The sequence below is a fragment of the Terrapene carolina genome, unplaced genomic scaffold (genome assembly GCF_002925995.2).
Source record: "Terrapene carolina triunguis isolate 2854851 unplaced genomic scaffold, T_m_triunguis-2.0 Scaffold58, whole genome shotgun sequence".
NCBI classification, from domain to species: Eukaryota; Metazoa; Chordata; order Testudines; family Emydidae; genus Terrapene; species Terrapene triunguis.
Window position 1 is genome coordinate 59,852,403 of NW_020664409.1, and position 22,053 is coordinate 59,874,455.

Below are 22,053 nucleotides of genomic sequence, written 5' to 3' on the forward strand. Positions count from 1 at the left end.
TCTCTAACTTTTGATTAGTCAGATTTAAAACAAAATGCCATGAGACATTCCTTCCACAAGTTCCCCAGGGCCAGTGGAGTGCCTAAATGGCACCATCTAGCCTTCAACTTAAGAACTCACATGCTGAAATAGGTTTCAGAGTAGCAGCCGTGTTAGTCTGTATCCGTAAAAAGAACAGGAGTACTTGTGGCACCTTAGAGACTAACAAATTTATTAGAGCATAAGCTTTCGTGGGCTACAACCCACTTCTTCGGATGGGTTGTAGCCCACGAAAGCTTATGCTCTAATAAATTTGTTCGTCTCTAAGGTGCCACAAGTACTCCTGTTCTTTATGCTGAAATAGGCCAATCTAACCCAATATCTGGCCAGCAGTCAAAATCAGATTTTGTGGAGGAAGCTGTAAAATTGTCAAAAGACAACTACTGTAATTTTATAATATTACGCCAGATCGGGATTAATTTACTCCAATTTCCATTATAAGTCGCTAGTGTCAGTAGATAGCTATTTTGAGAAGGCCAGTGGGTCTAACGTTGGGTATCTAACAACTCACTCCTATTTTGAAAATATGAATAAACACAACTTCAAAGATAAGGCATTCTCACAATTGTAACCGTCCAGATTTCTATGTGAATGTGGAGACAAGTCCCAGCTTACCAATGGACTGTGTTCCATCTCACAATCAGCTCAAAGACTGATAGTCTGGCTTTCCTCAGTGTGGATCAAATGGACTTCTTAAAATTTCCATATGGCTTTACCTGGGCACAGTGGGCCCACAGCAGTGCCGCCTTTGGGCCATGACTAGGTCATGTAGTTTGTCTCTGGGAGGCAGGGATGGCAGTAGACTGAAATGGCCAAAAGGCAGGGTTTCACATTTTTCCAAAAGGCGGAGATTTATGACAATGACAGAGTCCTATCCTGAGGATTTTAGCTTATCTGGTTCTCCCTGCCTCCCCTGCAGCATTAGCAGAACCCTCTTTGCCCTACAGTGCTGTCACTGTCTGGCCTCCATCTCCTCCTACCTGCTCTCTCTCTCTCCATGTTCTGTTAGGGCCTTGAAGGGGGAGTTACTGCAGCTTAGGGTAGCACTAACTTATAATGCAGACTACATCATAAGTTCTGCTTTCCTGAGAGGGGAACATGTCATGTAGAGCAGCTGTTCTGATTATTCTTCCCCAGTCACACCTCTTCAGCTATGTGGCACCAAGCTCCAGCATACGGACTATTAATGAAGTCAGGCAGATACACAATGGGAAGGAAGGATGCGAATGCAGAGCTCTTTTTCCTTCAGACTGGTCATCCCCTTCCACACTTGAACGTCACAGGATTTCAATGGTTTGGTTTCCAATTCACATCATGCAGCAAAGAGTAGCATACACGCATTGAAAAGAAGGCAACAGATAGCTGTTTAAATTAATAGGCCATTTGAAATCTGTAGATAGGTTTGTGTTTAGTATTCTGTGTTACAACAGAATGGGATTGCTATGAATCTGGAGCATAACCACAAAATCTGCCAAGAACCTGGATGGAAACTAGAGATGCTAACATTTCCAACTCCCCTTTCACTCCTCTCTTTACTGTTTATTAACTTCACCATGATAGGGAGTTTAACAAGAATTCCATGCATCAGTAAGTCATCTTCAGTGTAGTTGTCTCACATTAATGCCACCTACGGTGAATGGACCTCTCTGGAAGCAATGAAGTGGCAGAAAGAAAAGCTGGTTAAAATTAAAATATTGCAACTCCCTGATCCCATCCCCAGATTTGGTTTTCTCAGTGTGAGATGGGATTGGGTGAGGTGAAGACAGGTCAGGGAATCTCTTTCTTGTTTTAGCACTCTGCCTAAGGGCCAGCTACACTACAGATCCAGTGCTCTCTTGAGCATCGGGTTGGGAGGGGCCAGCTAACACAACCAGCAGGGCTCCATGGCCTGAAGTTAGCATGGCCAGTGGGCTGGAGATGTGACCAAGACCACATCTCCTCCCTGGTTCCTGCTTGTGTCATCCCTGCCTCCCAGAGACAAACGACATGACCTAGTCATAGCCCAAAGGAGGCATTGCTGTGTGGGCCACTGTGCCCATGTAAAGCTATGTGGAAATTTAAGAGGTTCATTTGATCCACACTGAGGAAAGCCAGACTATCAGTCCTGGAAGCAATATACTGTACCTTTGCAAAGCAGCAGTGATGGCTGCTTCTGATTGTTGTGCTGGAGTGCCCTCCTGAGCCATTCTGCCTGTGTCTACTCTACACAAGCAATCCACTCTGCTTCCCTCCCAAAAGTGCAGATCATGTGCCTCCTCAATAAAAATGCTGCAAGCACCATCTCCTCCCTATTTATCTGCACTCGAAAAATTGGGATCCATAATTCCCCAGCAGCATAACCTGACTGGTGTTGGTAGAAGCTGTAGTATAGACAGAAAGAGCTCAAGCATTTTTACCACCATATTGTCTAACCTACTCTGCGTAAGCTTGGATGACATGGTGGGAAGAAACTCCTGAGTTCTGTTTATATTACATCTTCCACTATTACCCCCACTGGTGAGGTACAATGAAACATTGCCCTAGAGAACAAACATTTTCTCAGGCCCCTTTTTATCATATGTATGGAGATGAAAAATCTTCAGAATGACTCCCTCCCAAGAGTACCTAAAAAAATTGTTCTAGGGAAACAAACATTTGGTAGTGATGCAATTTTACTATGTGTTAGACCTGGGAGCTTGCAATCAGGTCTAAGGGAGTTACAACCACCAGACTAGTCTTCAAGGATAATGAAATAGGGGGTCCTGAAAACTTTTTTCTGTTGTAACATGGGATTATCGTATGGAAAAAGTTGAGAACCAGTGTACTGTATTATAAGAATGACTTGTTGCTGGCAGAAAGAACACTGCATCTTCAAGCAGCATGATAAGATTTTTCCCCCCTAGAGTGCTGGACTTAATTTAGCTCTTAGGGCTTGTCTACACTACCACTTAAGTTGATGTACGTTACATTGCTCACGGATGTGAAAAAGCCACCTCTTTGAGCGATGTAAGTTACATCGACTTAAAGCGGTGCATACACTGCACCATGTTGCTGAGGTGGAGTAATTATGCCGACAGGAAGGCATTCTCCTGTCAGCATACTGCATCTTCACCAGATGCGCTACAGCGGCGGAGCTGCATCAGTGCAGTTGCATCAATGTAGCGTGGTAGTGAAGACAAGCCCTTAGTTTCTTTACTACCTCTCCAGAAGAGATGAAGCTAGACCTGACGTGATATACTGCAAACGTCTGTCACATTAGTAATAATGTTACTACTAAACTCCTGCCACTGAAGAAAACAAGACTATAAATTAAGTTATATTATGCAAGCTGGATTCCTTCTTTTTCTGTTTTTTGTTAGCTTCTTCTCAACTGACACAGGTTGGAGCCTAGACAAGCTTTCCAAAACAAATTTATCACACTGCTAACATAGGGCCTGACTGTACCTTATAGGCAGAGTGGGGTGCTGGGCGTAACGTGGAGCTGAACTGCCAATGGGATCACTGGGAGACATTCTCAATGTCATCCAGAGCACCTGTACATGTAGCATGCCTGCTGCTAAACCCCTTTATGTGTAGCTTCCCTACTGCCCTCCATCCCCTTAGCATTGACCTGCTGCTTCCTTTGGGGCACCAGGTGCCCTCAAGAGAGTAGAGAGGGAGCAAACCATGTTCCCCTGAACACAGGGACTGTAAATCTACCACTGAACCTAGATCTGAAGAACACACTACAGTGAGCACACAAGACGAAACAATATAAAGTTACTGTCCATAATTAGGATTTTTATGCACTGTTTAGAATTAGATCTTGGAAGACTGACAATTAAATTGAGAGGGTTTCACAACCATAACATTCTCCTAACGTAACTGTTTTCTATCAGAGCCCAGAGGAACCCCACCCCTGCAACCCATACATATATTTTTACTTTCCTTCCAGCCAAAGAGGAAGTGAGACAGATCAAGCAATGTTGCTCCTTAACTAGCTACAAAGGTGGTTGAGTGGTGGGAGGCAGTTTCACCCTGCCACAGGCTGATCAAACTGCCCCTGTAGCAATAACATACCTGCCTAGGAAAGGAGAGATAAGAACTAGGAAGTGAATCCAGTTCTCCCACATGGCAGTGCAGAGTACTCTCATTAGTTCTCGTAAGCAGATATTTTCTTCTCCCTCTTCCCCCTTACTGTGTGGGGACATTAGGTAATGTGTTCTATTATATTAAATACTCCCATTTTATAAAATCTGTGATGTAAAAAGAATGTGGTTTACATCTTCAGCTTGTATATGCAGTGTCATATTTCCTCATTATGTCCAGAACAATAGTAGAATATTGTATTTCTTATCTTTTTTTCCTGCTAATCTCAAGACATCTGCCTCTGCAGAGTACACAGTAAACCTGTTTTTCAAACAGAATGCATTAACCTGCAAGCAAAGAGCTAATAATTATAGTATAGCAAAGCAGCAGTGTCCATTCCAAGTTAAGATTGCATAATGGTTTCCATTCTAACCACTTTTTTCCCCCCACTTTTGCAAGCCTTCCAAAACTATCATCCTTTGGGCTGAATTGCAGGCCTTGTCTCTGCCTGATGGTGAATTCTTCTGAGAAAATTTGAGCAAGAATAGGCCAGACAATTTACAAGATGATTAATATTATTATATTATATACATATACATAAATTATATATATATATATATATATATATATATATACATACATACATACATACATACACACACACACACACACTCACTCCCATTATTAAAAACATGCTTGACCTTTTTATTTTATTTTTTTACAGTACTTCAGCCAAAATGGCAGAGAGTTAAACACTGGAATTGGCTGAGAAATACCCTTCGTTGTGGAGAAGCTCAAGTGTTCTGGTGAAAACTGGTTTTGATTTGAGTGAGTTATGAGCCTTTAAAAACTGCATGCTGGGCATGCACGGTGAGGATTTTTGCTCAACTCACAGTACTCAGCTAAGGAAGGCAGCACTGCACACGTATGCATGTCTGGTTTAGCTATGTAGTGAAAAGCGTACTAAAGGGGGAGGGGCACTGAGCCTAGGGCACCTCCTGTGCAAGGGAAAGGAGGAAGGTACAACCAGCCACCAGCAGTCTTTATAGCCTTTTTAGGCCAGGCCTGAATTGCTTTGGAAGGAGAAAGAAAGAGAAGAAGACTTAAAAAGAGAACGTGGAAGAAGGTAAGTCCCAGATGGAGGAACAGAGAATATATGGCTGGAAGTAGAAATAAGAGAGGAGGGGAAGTCCAGGAGCCAGTTAAAGAACCAAAAAAGGAACAGAGCCTATAAGGTGAAATATACACTAAACAAAGAGGGGGGATTCATGGGAGAAGACTATGGTAAAAAAACATAACCAAATTCACGAAAGGAAGGAGGAAGAATGGGAGAAAATCCCATTGTCTCATCTTTTCAACTTTGAAATAAAATTACCTTATTGAAAGGGTCCCTTTAAAAAGTGACTTGTCATACTATATATAATTAAAGGAAGAATATTTGCATTTAAATGATTTTACAAGAGTACCTCTTTCCAGATTTTTACTTCTGAATGAAGTATCAATGGACATGACTCCTTAAAGTAGAAAAAAAAAATCTTTATTTGTTGTGGACCTGCACATCTCCAGAGGAGATTCTATTTATAACCATCAAAACCTCCGAATCCGTTCTTTTGAGAAAATCAGCTCTCTTTTTAAAATGACACTCTTAATATTAAACATATCCCTCTGAATGAAAGTCACACTCCATATAAAAACCTTAAGGATTAAATTCTGAAACACTACCATTTAATTTGCACCTGTGGAAATAGGCAGACGTGTAAACCAGTACCTGAGCATGCAATTACCCAATGCATGTGCACAATTACATGTTGGCAGGTACATTTTTTGAAATTATAGTATAAATTATCGCATCAGAAAATTTGGTCAGATATGAACAAAAAGCATTTTTTAAAGAAAATTAATGAAATAAATTGTTTAACAGCAGGGAGCTCTGAACTCAGTTTGTAGCAGATAATAATTTAGCCCCAGTAAAACAAATCCTATTCTCCAACTCTTTGTGACAACTAAAATCCTGGTCTGGACAAGTGAAACATAATAACTTATTGTTCACTGGGTAGGCTTTTGAACTGCAATTAAAATATCTAGATGGATTAAATTACTTGGTGGTGCACATAACATGAAGCTGAAAATGAATATTAGTCTCATGCCTCAGTTTACTTACTATAAACACACTGACCAGCAGAAAATATTGATTATTTTTCTGCTCATCCCAAGATTTAGGTAAATTCCTCCTCTAGTTCTGCTCAGGGAGTTGAACACTATATCCTGCACACCAGGAAGAGAGCACAGGTTAATTATGTGTGCACCCAGCTCAAAGTGCTGTATGGGGCACAACAGCTCTTCCCTGGTCTGTACGTTGAGAGTTTGCTTACACTGGGGACTTCTGCACCAGCATAGGTACAGTAATGCAAGTCACAATGATGCAAGCCACTTTTACAATGGTATAACAAGCCTACATTGTGGGTTTGTACTGTTGCAGCTACTTCAGAATAAAATACCTCCAATGTAGATAAGCCATGGCAAGAGGCAGAGTTTTAGAAGCTGGTTTGGGTCACACATGCCTCTGTCAATGAGCCCAAGACTAAATGCAGATCAGAAGAGCTAAGTAGCATGTCACTGAGACAGGAACTTACAACATGCATTCAATACAATTTCCTTTTAAGAAATAACCTATAAGAACATAAGAATGCTTTCCGCAGCTCACATTAGCTGGGAACGGCGAACCGTGGCCACTGGGAGCTGCGAGCAGCCATACCTGCGAGCAGCCGTACCTGCGGACGCTCAGGTAAGCAAAGCGTCTTGCAGCCCACCAGGGGCTTACCCTGAACAAGCCGCAAACCAAGTTTGGGAACCCGTGATCTAGCCCAATATCCTGTCTTCTGACAGTGGCCAATGCCAGGTGCCCCAGAGGGAATGAACAGAGGATGTAATCATCCAGTGATCCATCTCGTCACCCATTCCCAGCTTCTGGCAAACAGAGGCTAGGGACACCATCTCTGCCCATCCTGGCTAATAGCCATTGATGGACCTATCCTCCCTGAACTTATCTAGTTCTTTTTTGAACCCTGTTATAGTCTTGGCCTGCACAACATTCTCTGGCAAGGAGTTCCACAGATTGACTATGTTGTGTGAAAAAATACTTCATTTTGTTTGTTTTAAACCTGCTGCCTATTAATTTCATTTGGTGACCCCTAGTTCGTGTGTTATGAGTAAATAACACTTCCTTATTTATTTTCTCCACACAGTCCTGATTTTATAGGTCTCTTATCATACCCCCCTTAGTCATCTCTTTTCCAAGCTGAAAAGTCCCAGTCTTATTAATTGCTCCTCATATGGCAGCCATTCCATACCCCTAATAATTTTTGTTGCCCTTTTCCAATTCCAATATATCTTTTTTGAGATGGGGCGACCACATCTGCAAGCAGTATTCAAGGTGTGGGCATACCATGGATTTATACAGAGGCAATATAATATTTTCTGTCTTATCTATCCATTTCTTAATGATTCCCAACATTCTGTTTGCTTTTTTGACTGCCGCTGCACATTGAGTGGATGTTTTCAGAGAACTATCCACAATGACTCCAAGATCTCTTTCTTGAGTGGCTCTTTCTGGCTCCAAACAAAATTGGCACAACCATATTTTCTTGTCCAAGTAGGTTGCCCTTGAGCAAAAAAAAAACAAAACAAAAAAACCTAGCATGCTTTTAATTCATGTTGAAATGTAAGTTGGCATAAATAGATACTTGCCTTGAATATATGCTGAGGCAACCACAAGAATGTGACACACCATTATAAGTACAGTATTTGATTCAACCTAGCTGCTCACCCTAACTATTAGATGGTTCTGTAATGTAGCTTCTGTTTGGAGTAAATGAGACAAAAAATCAAAACTATTTCATATATGAAAGTTAATAATCTATACAAGACTTGGAACCCCAAAGAGGAAGAAATATCCTAACAGGGACACAAAGGACAAAAAGGAAAGAGGAGCATTTTGGTAATATGAAATTCATGCACACGTACATATATATTCTGTCCTCAATTATACTTTCAGAGGAAGGAGTTGCAGTTACCATCCAATGAAGTTATGTAGCTGCAGCTAAAGGAAGAATATGACCACTGACCAGCCACACAACTCAACTGGCTTTAATGAGGCTGCACCAGGTCCTGGAAAGTGATGAGTTGCAAGAGCTCAGCATCTTATGGAACTGGATTTTGAGCCACACAATGATCAATTCTCACCTTTTCTGGCTGATCTTGAAGAGGGGTGGAGGCTTTATAACCAAGCTGTAGCAACATTGCTTCTGCTGCATTTCTTTTAGCTATTTTCTTGTTGGGGCCTGTTCCAGTAGTAACTTCACTGCCTATTTTGACCTTTTAAAATTAAACAAAAATATTGATCACAATTACTGATAAATTTGTGGCAGTCTAGCATCACACTGCAACAACCTTGTTGATCTACAGTCAGTTGCATCAGCCCCTTGGACACAGGTGCAACCAAAAAAAAAAAAAAAGTTGAGAGGGGGCTATTGGACTAATTTCTTTACCAAAATCTGAGAGGAGGGGACAAACAGATGGTTCCATAGACGAGCTTGCTTCCATTCCTTCTGAAAGCCTCTCGTCCCAGAAACACCATGCCCATCACTCATACGATAAAAGTGTGTGTGTCTGTACGACTGTGCCTGTGAATGTTATGTGTACTGCACTGTGTGCCCCGCCCCCCAGGCTTGTGCCCCTCTGTGTCTTCCCTTGTGCTCTGTGTACCCCTGGCCCTATTCTCTGCATCCCTTGATGTCCCCGCTCCCAGCTCTTGCTCTCTCCTGCCTCCCCCCCAGGAGAAGGAAGTGATATAGCTTCTGCGTTTCCTCCTCCTCTGCAGGATGTACTGGCTGCAGCAACCCTCCAGAAGCTAATCAGCATCATTAGGAGCCAGAGCAAAGTGGAAACTATGGGTATCTCATCAGAATGGCCCTACTGTGTCAGACCAATGGCCCATCCAGCCCAGTATCCTGTTGTCCGACAGTGGCCAGTGCCAAGTGCTTCAGAGGGAATGAACAGAACAGGCAATCATAGAGTGATCCATCCCGTTGTCCACTCCCAGCTTCTGGCAGTCAGAGGCTAGGGACACCCAGAGCATAGGGCTGTATCCCTGACCATCTTGGCTCATAGCCATTAATGGACCTATCCTCCATGAACTTATGTGTAGCGCTTCAGTGTAGACACTACTTATGTTGATGGGAGGGTTCTCCTGTCAGCATAGGTAATTCCCCTCCCCCCCCCCCCCGGGAGGTGGTAGCTAGGTCCACAGAAGAACTCATCTGTTGACCTAGCAATGTCTATATCAGTGGTTGGGTTGGCAGAGCGATGTCTCCCCAGGGTGTGGATTTTTCTCACCCCTGAGACACATCGCTATGCCAGTGTAAGTTCCCAGTGAGAATTAACAGGAAGAGCATTGCATGTTTTGGAGAAAGAGGGAGAACGCTTTTCATCTTTATCCTCCCCAGCTATAGGGCAAACAATATTGGAATGGAAATCATGGGGCGGGGTGGGAGGGGAGATTGGGCAGGGCACGACCCTCTCCTTCCCCTTCAACAGTTATGCCTGTGCCCTTGGATGATCTTCCATCAAACACACTTTCTGAAAAGTTGAGTTCTCATTGGAAGTGTGGTCTGTACAACATAAAGGATTTCCTGCCAACCAAGAAGCCCCACATAGGAAAGGCAGTTAAAACTTCAAAATAAAAATGACATATTATAAACAACAGATGTCCACAAAGAGAACATAACGCTGTAATTTAGTCTTTGGGCTCTGCTGCCATTCATAAACTGTGCAAGCTGCATGCTCTTAGTTTATGACTATTGTCCCTCAAATGTCCTCTATTCACTCTCAGGTCATTCATAATTCTTCAATACCTATATTTTATTTGGTGCATTCAGTCATTTTATTTGCCAGATCCTGTTTCAAAAATGGTCTATGGTTGCAAAAGCATATACACAACTGTTAGGAAGTAATAATCTATTTCATAAAACAATCCAAACAAAAATTTCACAGGTCAAATGTCTCAAATCTTACTGTTTTTTAAATTCTAAAATATCAGCTTTTGAAAAAGAAATAAAAAATCTTGTTAATTAAAGTCAACATGTTTTCCGTGTACTCGTTTATAAAATAAATCTTTGTTTACGAAAATGTTTAAATTATCCTGTTTTGGTTTTAAATATCTACTGTACATACAGAAACAAGCAAATACTCTAAATATCCTCTGCAAACTAAAGAAGGTATAATTAAGCAAAAAGATCCAAAATTATGAAAAACAGAAATCTGGAGCTTGAAGTAACAGTTAACTTTGCAGTCGTGATTAGAAAATAACCAAATTGCAATGAGCTCGTATGTAATAGAATTGAAGAACCTTAATGAGGCGAGACAAAATGATAATTTATCGCATAGTGCACAATAAATCAATGTGTTGCTATTTCTCAGACCTGTAAAACTGGTTTGACTATTATTATAACCTCCATCAAGGATTAAAGGTCTGACTACAAAGAGCGAGCTTTCCTAAATTAACTTTGGGAACAGAACACCAACTAATGTCATCAGAGGTTTTCTTCTGTTTATGTAACGGTCAGAACAAGTAATTGGATCCATTTCATCACATCTAAACTTGCTCTTTGTGTGACAGATAAAAATGAACATATTATCTCTGGATATTTTACTTCCACATTCAATTAAATCAAATGAAAACATTGTTTAAGTAGTTTATACAAAGGACTTTTTACTTAGATAAGTTTTTTGCATGCACTAATGAATCCACTGGGACGTCTGGCGGGAGAAAAAAAGCAATATCGTTTTAGTGTGAAAGCATTATAAAGCAAGGCCAAAAGTCCCTGTTTATGCTACACTGTTTATGAACACCCATAAAAAGGCAGCTGGGCTACAGAATTACTTTAACTCCCCCTTTCACAAGAGTCTTCTTAGGCAAAGGAATCACACAGTCTAGTGTAAAGTTTTTTTCCCCTCCAAAGCCAAATATTTCACTATTAAAGTACTGAGGTTGCCTACAAATCAAATCCAAATTCAAGGTGAAATTGTTCTCAAACACTGATCTGTAGTTCACAGCACCCTTTCTGACTGTGCACAGAACCATCTCAGATTGAGAATGGCCAGGGAAAGATGGCGGTTAGATGGTCTGTTATAGGATCTGCTGGCTTCAAATCCTTACACAATGTGAAAAAAATTAGAAACCACAGTTCTAAGGACATAATGGAAATTCTCAAATAAGGAAACTGAAGGGAAAAAGTAACATTTTAGTTTAAAGACAGTTCATTATAGTATTGAACACTTTGCAAATAAAGGCCACTAAATTTTGAGTGTAACTTGACGCATTTTGGGGCAGAAGGAGAAAATGGGGCAAGATGGGAAAAACATGAAGGTAAGCTTTTAAGTTCAGTGAAAACATAAATTTAATGGGCTACATCCTAAGTTCCCTCTAAGCTGCGCGGCCGCACAGCAGGCTATCAAGGGTCACGCAGGCGGGAAGAGGTGCCTCTCTCTGGAGCTGCCCTGGTGGGGAGAGGCACTCTCCCCGGCCCTTGACTGCTGTGGATACTTATTTGTATTACAGTCTCTGATCTTTCTAAATTCATCCATCAGTCATCACAAAGCTTTTATCAGGACAGTGTAGAAAAAGAAAAAACAAAAACAATAAAGTAAATCATGAACAGACAGTAAAAGAAGGAAATAAACAAATAGGTGAAATAAGAACAACACTAAAAAAAAAAAGCAAACACACCAGAGCTATCACTTTAGAAAGGGATTATACATCTAATTGGATTTGTTTCATCTACAGAAAGGAAAAGGTCAAATAGCCTTTTTTTAAAAATGGTTAGCAGCAAATTTTGTACTCCTGCTGCTTAACTGTATGATATGTAAAGAGCTAAACAATGTTAGATAGGATCAGCTTTATATTCCACCATTGTTCTTCTTGTGCTTGTTCATAATAGAATAAAGGAATCTTTCCTAATATAACATCCAACAATACCTGCATAACAAACTCTCGGCGACGAGGCATCCCTCTCTCTGAAAGAAGAATATACTCTGGCTCCTTCTCCTTTTTGGCCTGCTGGATTTGAGCCAAGCGGCTAATGGGGTTCATTCCTTGACCATATTCTGGTCCAGTCTAAAATAAGATTTAAAAAACCCAAGTTATTTCAGCACATGCCAGTACGACAATTACATGTTCATGACAATTACATGACAATTGCATGTTTTTAATAAGATTTTTTTCTATGCTGTTCTCTCAGAGTGATATACTAGACAAGAGAGCATGCCCAAATGAACAAACTGCATTGTCATTTGATCATGGGACTAAAGACCCGAATCATTAGGCTGAAACTGTAGCAAGTAGCGTGTGTCTGCTGGCTGTCCACAACTGTAAAAAATGGGTTTGTCTAGGAGCTATAGGCTACCAATCCCCACATCTGCTTTTATAGCTCAGAGGATCTGCAAGATAGACTCACTGACCATGCTCCAGGCCCCTGCTTCCATGTCTTCTCTCCCCTCTCACACAGCATACCACTATGAAGCTTTGCTCATGGTGCACTGGAGGCTGCAGAGTGCCCCTGCACAGCTCATTTGCATTCCTCACTCAGGAACTACAACAGGTTAGCAGCAGTATAAGCCTCCCACATCTCCTAGGATTTCACCCTAACAATATTTTTATTTAGTGATGCTAAAAATGACAAAAGAAAGGAAGCTTTGAAGGTTAAAACAATGCTTTGCTTTTAGAGCAATCAATCTAATGACATTAATCCTCACAAGAGCCTATGTTAAGTGTTATTGTTGGTGTTAATGTACTCTTCATTCAGTGGGGTAAATGACACGACAGAGAGATGGACTTGTCCAAGGTTGCATAATGAGCTGAGATTGAAACACTGGAGCCTGAATGCTCTATTCTAGCCTCTGAATCCACTTACTAAGTAATTACCATTAACAAAAATGCATATTTAAAGCAGACAGCTATCAAAAACAACTGTGTAACAGTGTGTGTGTGTGTGTGTGTGTGTGTGTGTACATGCGCATGAGCACATGCATTGGCATGATGTGCAGGGCAAATATTAAGATACAAAAAAGTTTATCTAATGTCATGTGTAGTTGGTGCATGTGCCAGAATAGAGAAGAAGAATTTATAACTGGATTCATATACACACTATCGTGCTATCATCTGAACTTCTCAAGTAAGAATAAACAAATGGTAAAGCACATAAAACGAGGGCCAGCAACTAGAAAGGAACAGAGAGAGAGCGTATCAGGAGAGCTGTGCAGTGAATCTTCCATGGTACAGCTAGAGTTGCTTGGGAATCTGTAGGTGGAAGAATTAGGGCAATGTCATGCACAAGGGCAGTTTCCATGACAGCTGTGTGGGCAGTGAGCCAGGCAGAGGCAAAATGGAGAGTGTGTTAAATAAAGCACAAGTGCAATTGTAAAAAATAGATTCCCAATATTGGTGCTAAAATTGGGAATCAGCTTGTCAAATATCAAGAGGGCAAGAATGTGATTTTGATACATTTCTTGCCTACACATATTCAAATAAAAGAAACAGGTAAATTAAATGTAGTCGTTAAGTGTAGGCTGGTACCCCTCATCACCAGCTGGGGATAGACAGACAGCAACACCCAGATTAGGTTTTTGTTCCTTTCTTCAGGGCTCTGTTTATTGTCTTCCCAAACAAAGCAAGACAAAGACAAAAAAAGGAACACTAACAACAGTCTAGTTACAAATTTAGATTGGGGGCCTCCGGTATCTACCAGGTAGGGCCCTTTCCAGTGCTGCTGAGGGAGAGTGCTCTGCTTGCCGCCTCCTGCTCTGTTTGTCAGAGAGTATCCTCCCTCTTGCCTTTCCCCCACCCACCTTCATGGCTGAGCTCTCCTTTATATTTCAGCTGGCAGTGTGGGCCAATCACAAGATACTGATCAGCTGTCTCAACTGATCCCAGCACTTGTCTGCTGGGCTGCTCTCTGGGGTGGGATCAGCTGCTCCCTGTCCCACCCGCCCTCAGGCTATTAAAGAGGCAGATTGCCCTATTACAGTAAGGGTGTACGTTCAGGTACTCAAAAATCAGGAAATTCTTAAGGTTAAAGTTGGTTTGACCACACTGCAAATCCTGTTAATGTCTGCATCTACACTGCCTAGCATCAGGCTCATAATTTACCAGCAGTTTCATTAATTAGCTCCATCAGGGATAGCAACAGTGGAAGCAAAAGCAAAGAAGAGGCTTATACATTTTTATAATCATGTCCTCTAACCCTATTCAGAGTATAGCTGGGCAGTACCTGTCAAAACGGGAGCGCTAGTGCCAGAGCCACCTTAATTCTTTGAATTTCCTGGCTTTTAGAAGCTTGACCTTGCAGCACTAATGTTGCATAAATGCTAGGTTTTTGCATTTAATATTTTTAGGCAATGATTTTCCAAGGACCCTAAAGGAATTAGGCTCCTAGCTCCCACTGAATTTCAACAGGAATTGGGTGTCTGAGTATGTCTACATTATGGAAACTATGTTGGCATTGCTATGCTGGTCTAACCCTGCAGCGTAAATACAGAAAGAGCTTTTCTGTCAGCGACACCACAGCCCCGAACACCGCTATGTTGATGAAGCACTCTTCCATTGAGTTAGCTGTTTCTACACTGGGGGTTGTGTCGGCATAACTACATCGATCAGAGGTGTGTTTTTTTCACACCCCTGACTGACTTAATTATGTCAGTATAACTTTCTAGTGTAGACCAAGCCTAACTAACTTAGGAATTGTCTACACTTAAAACACTAGAGCAGCCTGGTGCTGTAGCGCTTCACCATAGACACTACCTATGCCAACGGGAAGGATTCCTCTCATCAGCATAGGTAACCCACCTCCCTGAGAGGCTACAGCTAGGTTGGTAGAAGAATTCTTCCGTCAACCTAGCGCTGTCTACATGGGGACTTAGGTCAGTCTAACTATACCACCCAGGGATGTAGATTTTTCACACCCCTGACTGATTTGGTTAAACTGACCAAATTTTCTAGTGTAGACTAGGCCTTAGACTCCTTTGAAAATCCCAGCTTTCAATTTTAAGAAAAATGAAAAGAGGAAAAAAATTTAAAAGCAGTTGTAATAAGTGGCTTGCACAGCTCCCAAGTTCAGCTGCTCTCTCTAAAGCTATTTGCTTATTCAGCTTGCATACCTTACAAAGCTCTGGTACTGTGGCTGTTCCTGTAGTATTAGGCTTGTGGGAATTTTTACTTGTTATGTCCAAACCAGAATTCAAATTTCAGACATTTTTGCTGTAGCGCTATCTAAATCAAACCAAGGAATTATGGACAGAATTCTTTAAAATAGGAAAAGTGCATTTTTTCCCACCCTCACTAAACTCAAATATTAGCTGAAGAGATTTTTTTTTTTTAAAGTTATCCAGAGGCAAGCATGGATCATTTAATCCCAAAAAACAATATTCTGAAAAGAAATTATTTGTACGTAATAGTTCTCTGAAGACAGCACTTATGATGCTGTATCTCTTCAATCTTCAGGGCTTGTTTCCACATGTAATAGCAGGGAAGTACTCTAGACATAAGGGTTTGATTCTCCATTGCCCTGCACCCATGGTAGTCATTTTTACAGTACAAAACTGATATGAAAGGCTACAAATCAGAATATCATTTTGCACTCACTTTACATTGGTGTAAATGATTACTCAATGGAGAATCAGGTTTAACTATTTCACCACACAATAGTATCCTAAAAAATAAAATGAATTTAGGCCACTGACAAAGTCTCTTTCTGGACTGAAGTGCTGATAGGCTAAGCCGAGTATTTGTATGCTGCTAAGGCTAATCAGTAATGTTTCATAAATGTATGTAGAGAACATCACGTGACAGCCTTTGTTAGATCAGATGCAAAGCTGGTCACTCTAGCTGGCCCCATGTTCAGAAGGAATTTAGGATGAGTGCACAAAACAGGACCAGTCACTGTGGACTGAAGCTCATGAATCCTAGAAGCAGCAATAAATCTACTGCCACCAGAAATAAACACTCCATTTAGGAAACTTGAGCTCACAAGAATCTAGAGGCTCTAAAAGAAGCTTAATCAGTGTAGTAAGCAGCCTATTAATATCCTATGACACAGGGAAGATTGTAATGGAGGGATAGTTCAAATTCAACAAGCCCTTCGTGGGTTTGACCACTAAAGGTTGAGAAGGAACTGGTCTATCTTTTATGGGATTTTGAGACCTGAAGTGTGTTATCAAATCACTTCTAACCTAGATGTAGACACATGCAGTAAGTAATTAAATTGTTTTTCTCCAGACCGTGTAAAGAGATCCACTTGATGGTGATGTGAACAGAGCTTTGCACTCTTTCCAAGGTGCTATCTTTGATTAACCAATCAAATAGACTGAAGCTGTACCCAGGGAAATAGTGACTGAGTCTCCTTCAAGCTGAGAGCATTGACAACAGATTCTATCTTCCAAGGGCATGAAGTAAATATTTGACCTTACAGTAGTTTAAGAGATTTTCAAGATAGCAAGTTAGATGAATGTATAGAATATTCTTAGGCTGCTAAAATCAACTGGAACCAAGCTTCTTAGTCATTGACAAACTGCTGCACTATCTTAGGACCAGTGCTGTGGTCAAAGACTACATGGCTTTCCCTCACACCCAAATGGGGTTACTCACGTTTGTTTGTAAACATTATGAATGCATTAAGAGCTAAGCTTGAAGCAGCTGGACTGCTTTGTCTCAGCACTTCACACCTTAATAAAAAAAATCTTAAAAATAAAACCATATGGGCAAAAATAAGACAAAATAATGACTAATGAAACAGAGGACACCTAAGTAGGAACAATAATTGATTAAAAGACTTGCTGAGAGAACTGCTGTCCTATTACAAAAAACATTTGGCTGCATGTGTTCTCTTGGATATTAGTGGTAATTGGGACAGTGGCCTCCAAGGAATCCACACTTTGCTTACTGGAGTTATGGCACTATATTATTTGCTCAGAGAAACCTATATTAATATACCATATGATACAGACAGGAAGACATACCTGTATCAGTGCTAGATAAAATCTATTCCTAACCTGAAATTTGAGTTGAAATGGGTAAGTGATATAGCTAAAACGTGAACCAACGTCTTGCATCTAACTTAAAAAGAGAAAAGCATTCCAAGAGCTGCAACTTGTTCTTTCTGTACACAGGAGACTACAATATTACTATGACAATGTCTGGGTTCTTAGTGCACAATTATTTGGGTACTGCAATATTTTGACAATAAAGATATCAACTGTTAGGGAATAAAGACACTTCACATGTACCGGATCAACAGCTATCACCTTGAATCACGCTGTGCCATCAACCACTGAGCAAATGACCACATGGATTATCTACAAAATACTGTAACGCCCTATACTGAATATTTACATAAAGCTTTAAAAATAAACATGAAAAAATAAGAAACATCTTTTTTTTTTAATAAAATAAAAATATTTTAAACAGGTAACTAGAAAGGCTACTTTTCTTAATAAGAACCAGTCCTTGCAATGCTGTCTTATTATAGAGAACTTTTTACCACCACATGGGGGCTTTACTGTGAGATCTGAGAGTGAAGTAGATAATTGTTTTTCTGTCTATTGTTAGGAGATACTCCTCAATACACAGCAACATGGGTTCTGAGAGAGGGAGATCTATTCTATACAGGAAGTCAGACTAAATGATCACAATGTTCCCTTCTGGCCTTTGAATTTATGAATCTTGCCCCACTGACATCTATGGAAGAACGCCCATTGACTATAGTGGTACATCTTCAGACTGTAAGTGGACAACATCTTTTGGGCAAATACATTTGATACATTTATGGAAAAGCTTTCTTTCTTGTCACAAATGAAATATGACAAATGACAATTAGAGCCATGAGTGCTGGGATTTAGAAAATCCCAACATACCCGGGCAATTTAAAATTCAAGTTATACAAATAACTATGTAATGACATGAACAAAGAAGTGGCAGCAGAATGGACTATTTGACCTCATAGGTCTTTTCTATCTTTAATATTAATAAGTCTATGACTTCCTAAGAGATTGCTTGTTGTGACATATACAAACACTTACCTTTAATATTGTTTTTGGGCGTTTTTTAAAGTAAAGTTTTGGCTTTTCAATCACAGGAAGAGGTGGAAGTTTTTTCAGTTCTTGTAAGACAGCCATTGCAGCGCGTTTCTTTGAAAGTTTCTTACTGTTTCCTTCTCCTTCTGCAGAGAACTCTCCTACTGAAACTCGAGTAACAAAGCTCTTCATGTGTGGAGGGCCACTTTCTTTAATCACCTATTGAACAGAAAATTATTTCAAGTCAAATCATTTTACGAGAACACATACCTCATCTTTAACCTTGTAAATGCATCAACACAATGTAAAGACATGACCATGAGGTGCTTATCACAAGTACAGCTTTTTTTTCATGCAAACTGGTTTCATGAAGGTTAGATCTGCATGGGGGATGGGAGTTTTGTGTTTGGGAGGGAGTTCAGTTCTGCTGGTTGTTGGAGGAGGAAGCAGCTACTTAATTTAATTTCATTTTTCATAATGTGTATTAGGAGCCTAGAGCTTTGAATAGGCACTTTTTTCTATTACTTTCAAAATCAAAATAGATACTTATTTTTATTTCACTAGTATGCAGCATTGCCCAGTAGCATAGAACCATTTGCTGAAGAACAGCAATGCCAGAGTAAAGGGGACTCAGATAAAGATGCTAAGCCAGTCTTAGTCTTAGTTCAAGAACTGTGCTTTTAATAAGTTTAAACCCTCAACCTTAAAAATATTTCAACATGTTCTATTAAAGTCTCCCTCCCCCCCCCCCAAGTCACGTCCCTTACATTATTTAGTTTTGCCATTACCCTATAATGGGGTCTCCTTAGGCATGTATTTCTTTTTCAAACTCTGTTTTATGGTAATTTCACATGACAATACAACAGTCAGTACATACATCAATCAAAAGACACAAAATGAAGGTGAACAGACAACTACGTTCGAATTTTCCCAGAAAAAAAGAAGTCTGTGGGTTCTGTTAGTTTTAGCTCAGGACTGCCCTCAATCTTTGTCTTGAGGTAAAAATTTCCTCCCCACCCTAGACTGCGCTCTTATGGCACTAGTTAGAAGAGGACCAGCATGAAATCCTAGCCCCACTGAAGCCAATGGAAGTTTTACCACTGACTTCAATAAGTTAGAATTTTACCCTTGTGTTTAACACCGTGCAAAGATTGCAACTAGGCCGTAGAGGTTTCTTACATCCTTTCTCACTACTCAGGGGTCGATCAGTCTGGTTGTGAATTTCCAGCATGGTCAGAAGAGGGAGATCTTGCATTTCTATTCCATTCTCCTTCCGAAGGGGCACAGATGGTACATAGCAGGCCAAAAATTCTGACCCAGAGTTTTTCCTTTTGGAACACCATAAGCCTCCAGCAGAGCAGAGCTTATACCGTGCAAAGCTGGTAACTCTGCAACTGCCCAGCTTGAAAAAGTAACAAGAGGTGTATCTAGTTCTTAAAAGATTTTAACATTCTTTTATTTTTAAACTAGGAAAATTAAAATATGAAAGTAAACCTCAAGGTTTTTGTGCAATAATTTTCAACCCTGAAGTCAGGGGAAAAGAGGTCATGTCTTCACAGCAATGGTATCTTCCAGTCTCTTTTAAATTTGTACCTTAGTATATTACTGGATGTTGTTATATGAATAGTATAACATGGACAGATTGTGGAACATGTTTAATTTAAAATTACTACAAGAACTTTAGCGTTTTCATTTCCATCTTTTGAGTGTTTGAAATCATGATCCTGGCAACAGCACAAGGTAGGTGTTTGTATTCATATATAGTATAATGTATTTATAAAACTACTCATACTCAGACAAAAGAAACACACAGAAATATTTATATTGACCAAATGGGAAAGGGCAAAACTACTTGTGGAAGAAATACCACTGTCAAGTATTTTTTAATGTCAAAAGAATTATTTTGAAAAAAACCTAGTGTCTCTTTAATCCTTTAAACTTCTAAATACACTACACATGGAAAATAATTGCCAGCAAAGACTCTTATTGAAGTCAGTGGGCTTTGGATCAGGCCAAATATCAAAGTTAGGTTCTTTTGCAACAACCATCTTAACCTAAAACCTTTTTTGGCTGACCCCAGAAATTCAGACTGTTTTAAAACTTCTTCTACTTAATATGCTTTAAACCATTTGTGCTATAAATTCAAGAATACAGTGGTTTATAACGGAGTTCAATCTTCACTAAACAAAAATACTATCCACTTTAGATACTAGAACACTACAATGCTGCATGAGTTGAGAGATTCATCCTGCAGCTGAGAATTTGAGTAGCAGTGACAGCAATATTTTCCCCTGTCAGTCCTATTCCACAATGAGAAAATACAATGGGCCAAATTCATGCCTGGTGTAATGCCAAAGGTTAAATTATAACAGGGATGAATTCAGCTCAATTTAATGAATCATGCTGAAAAATGAAAAACAGAAGTACAATAGCAGTGAAGTAAGAGGGAGTGTAGATGGCTGGGTCATTTGAGATGATGAGATGTGCGATATGTTGGCCAGAGGGTAAAGAGCTAGTAGTCATCATGGGACAAGAACTACAGGAAGATCTAGAAAAAGGTGGTTCGAGGCACTGAAGGAATACATGGAGAAGGCTGATGTCAGCTTGGAAAACACACTTGAGAAGAATGCTTGAAGATGTAGAACATGAGCCCCCAACCCCTGCTCACAGGATAAGACAAAGGCGAAGCCCACAGGTGGCATTTTGAAAGAGGAGATTGAGATTAAATGGAGACATTTTTAAACCCTAACAGAGAAGCAGAAAAAAAAGCTAAGTAAATGAAATAAAGGCTATGTCTACACAGCCCTCAGTTCAGACTACAGGAGTGTATAGTGTGCACCAAAGTGCTGCACTGTTAACTCCCCTGTGTGGACACAGCATGCACAAACTAAAAGGTTCCTAGTTCATGTTAACGGAATCCTCTTCAAACAGAACTACATTAAAGCGTCCACACAGGATGTTACAGCACAACACTTTGGTGCACACTGCTATTCACACCCCCATAGTCCACACTGTGGGACAGTGTGGACAAGCCCAAAGTCAATTATAACCATCACTGTTTAAGGTTTTAGAAAATACCAAAATAAATCCACAGGCTAATGCGAATGAAAACACAGGCAGAAATGTGGTATTCTGCCAGTATTAAAAAAATCCACATCTTTATTAAATGTATAGAAACTCTAAGGTTAAACCCTTTGAGCAAAAAGTCCCCACAAGTCAGAGTGAGGAAGATCGGTATCCTTCCACCCTAGCTAGAAGGGAACTACCAAACATGTTCTTGGAGACGGACAGGCCTGAGAATGGATACCAAATCTCATGATGAGAACTTGGTCACAGCATTAGGCAAGCCATTATCTTTCCTAGTGATCAGCTGCCTCTCAATGACAATGGGACAGGAAGACAACTCTCCTACTTCTCCTCATGCTGTCTTGCAAAATCATCATGAAAATTTGCCACACCAAAATCTTCTCACTCTTGATGTTGATAATGAAAAATTGATGTTATTTTACTTGCCCACTCAAAATAAATAAAGTAATTAAAATAAATTAAAATAAAAACTATCCCCTGGCAAGAGGACAATAGCAATCTTGTACAGTTGTTCTGCTGCCTTAAGCAGGCCAAATCAGTTAAACCTCCTAGGACTCCCCATCTCAGCTTAAAAGCTGAAAACAAGACAGGGAAAGAAATTTTCACTGTGACCCCTAGCAAAGGGAAACACGTAACAGACGCGAAAACCATCTGTGACGGGGCATGCATACCACGCACTAGGCAGGAAAGGGTTAATCCCACACTATGGGCAGCACAAGTCCCGCCCCTTAGACTAGACTGGGCATGCGCCAAATGCTG

General features: G+C 40.3%; 1 protein-coding gene across 6 annotated transcripts in view; it reads right to left on the reverse strand.

Annotated features, from left to right (window-relative positions):
• The window catches only part of STAU2 (staufen double-stranded RNA binding protein 2), a 198,423-nt gene that overhangs the window by 130,133 nt on the left and 46,237 nt on the right, over positions 1–22,053 (reverse strand). For all 6 annotated transcript variants that reach the window (XM_026662620.2, XM_026662615.2, XM_026662627.2 and 3 more), the window contains 3 exons: positions 18,214–18,426; positions 12,122–12,259; positions 8,329–8,460 (listed from right to left, as the gene is read on the reverse strand). In XM_026662620.2, coding sequence (XP_026518405.1) covers positions 8,329–8,460; positions 12,122–12,259; positions 18,214–18,426 — 483 coding nt within the window. The remainder of the gene's footprint in view (positions 1–8,328; positions 8,461–12,121; positions 12,260–18,213; positions 18,427–22,053) is intronic.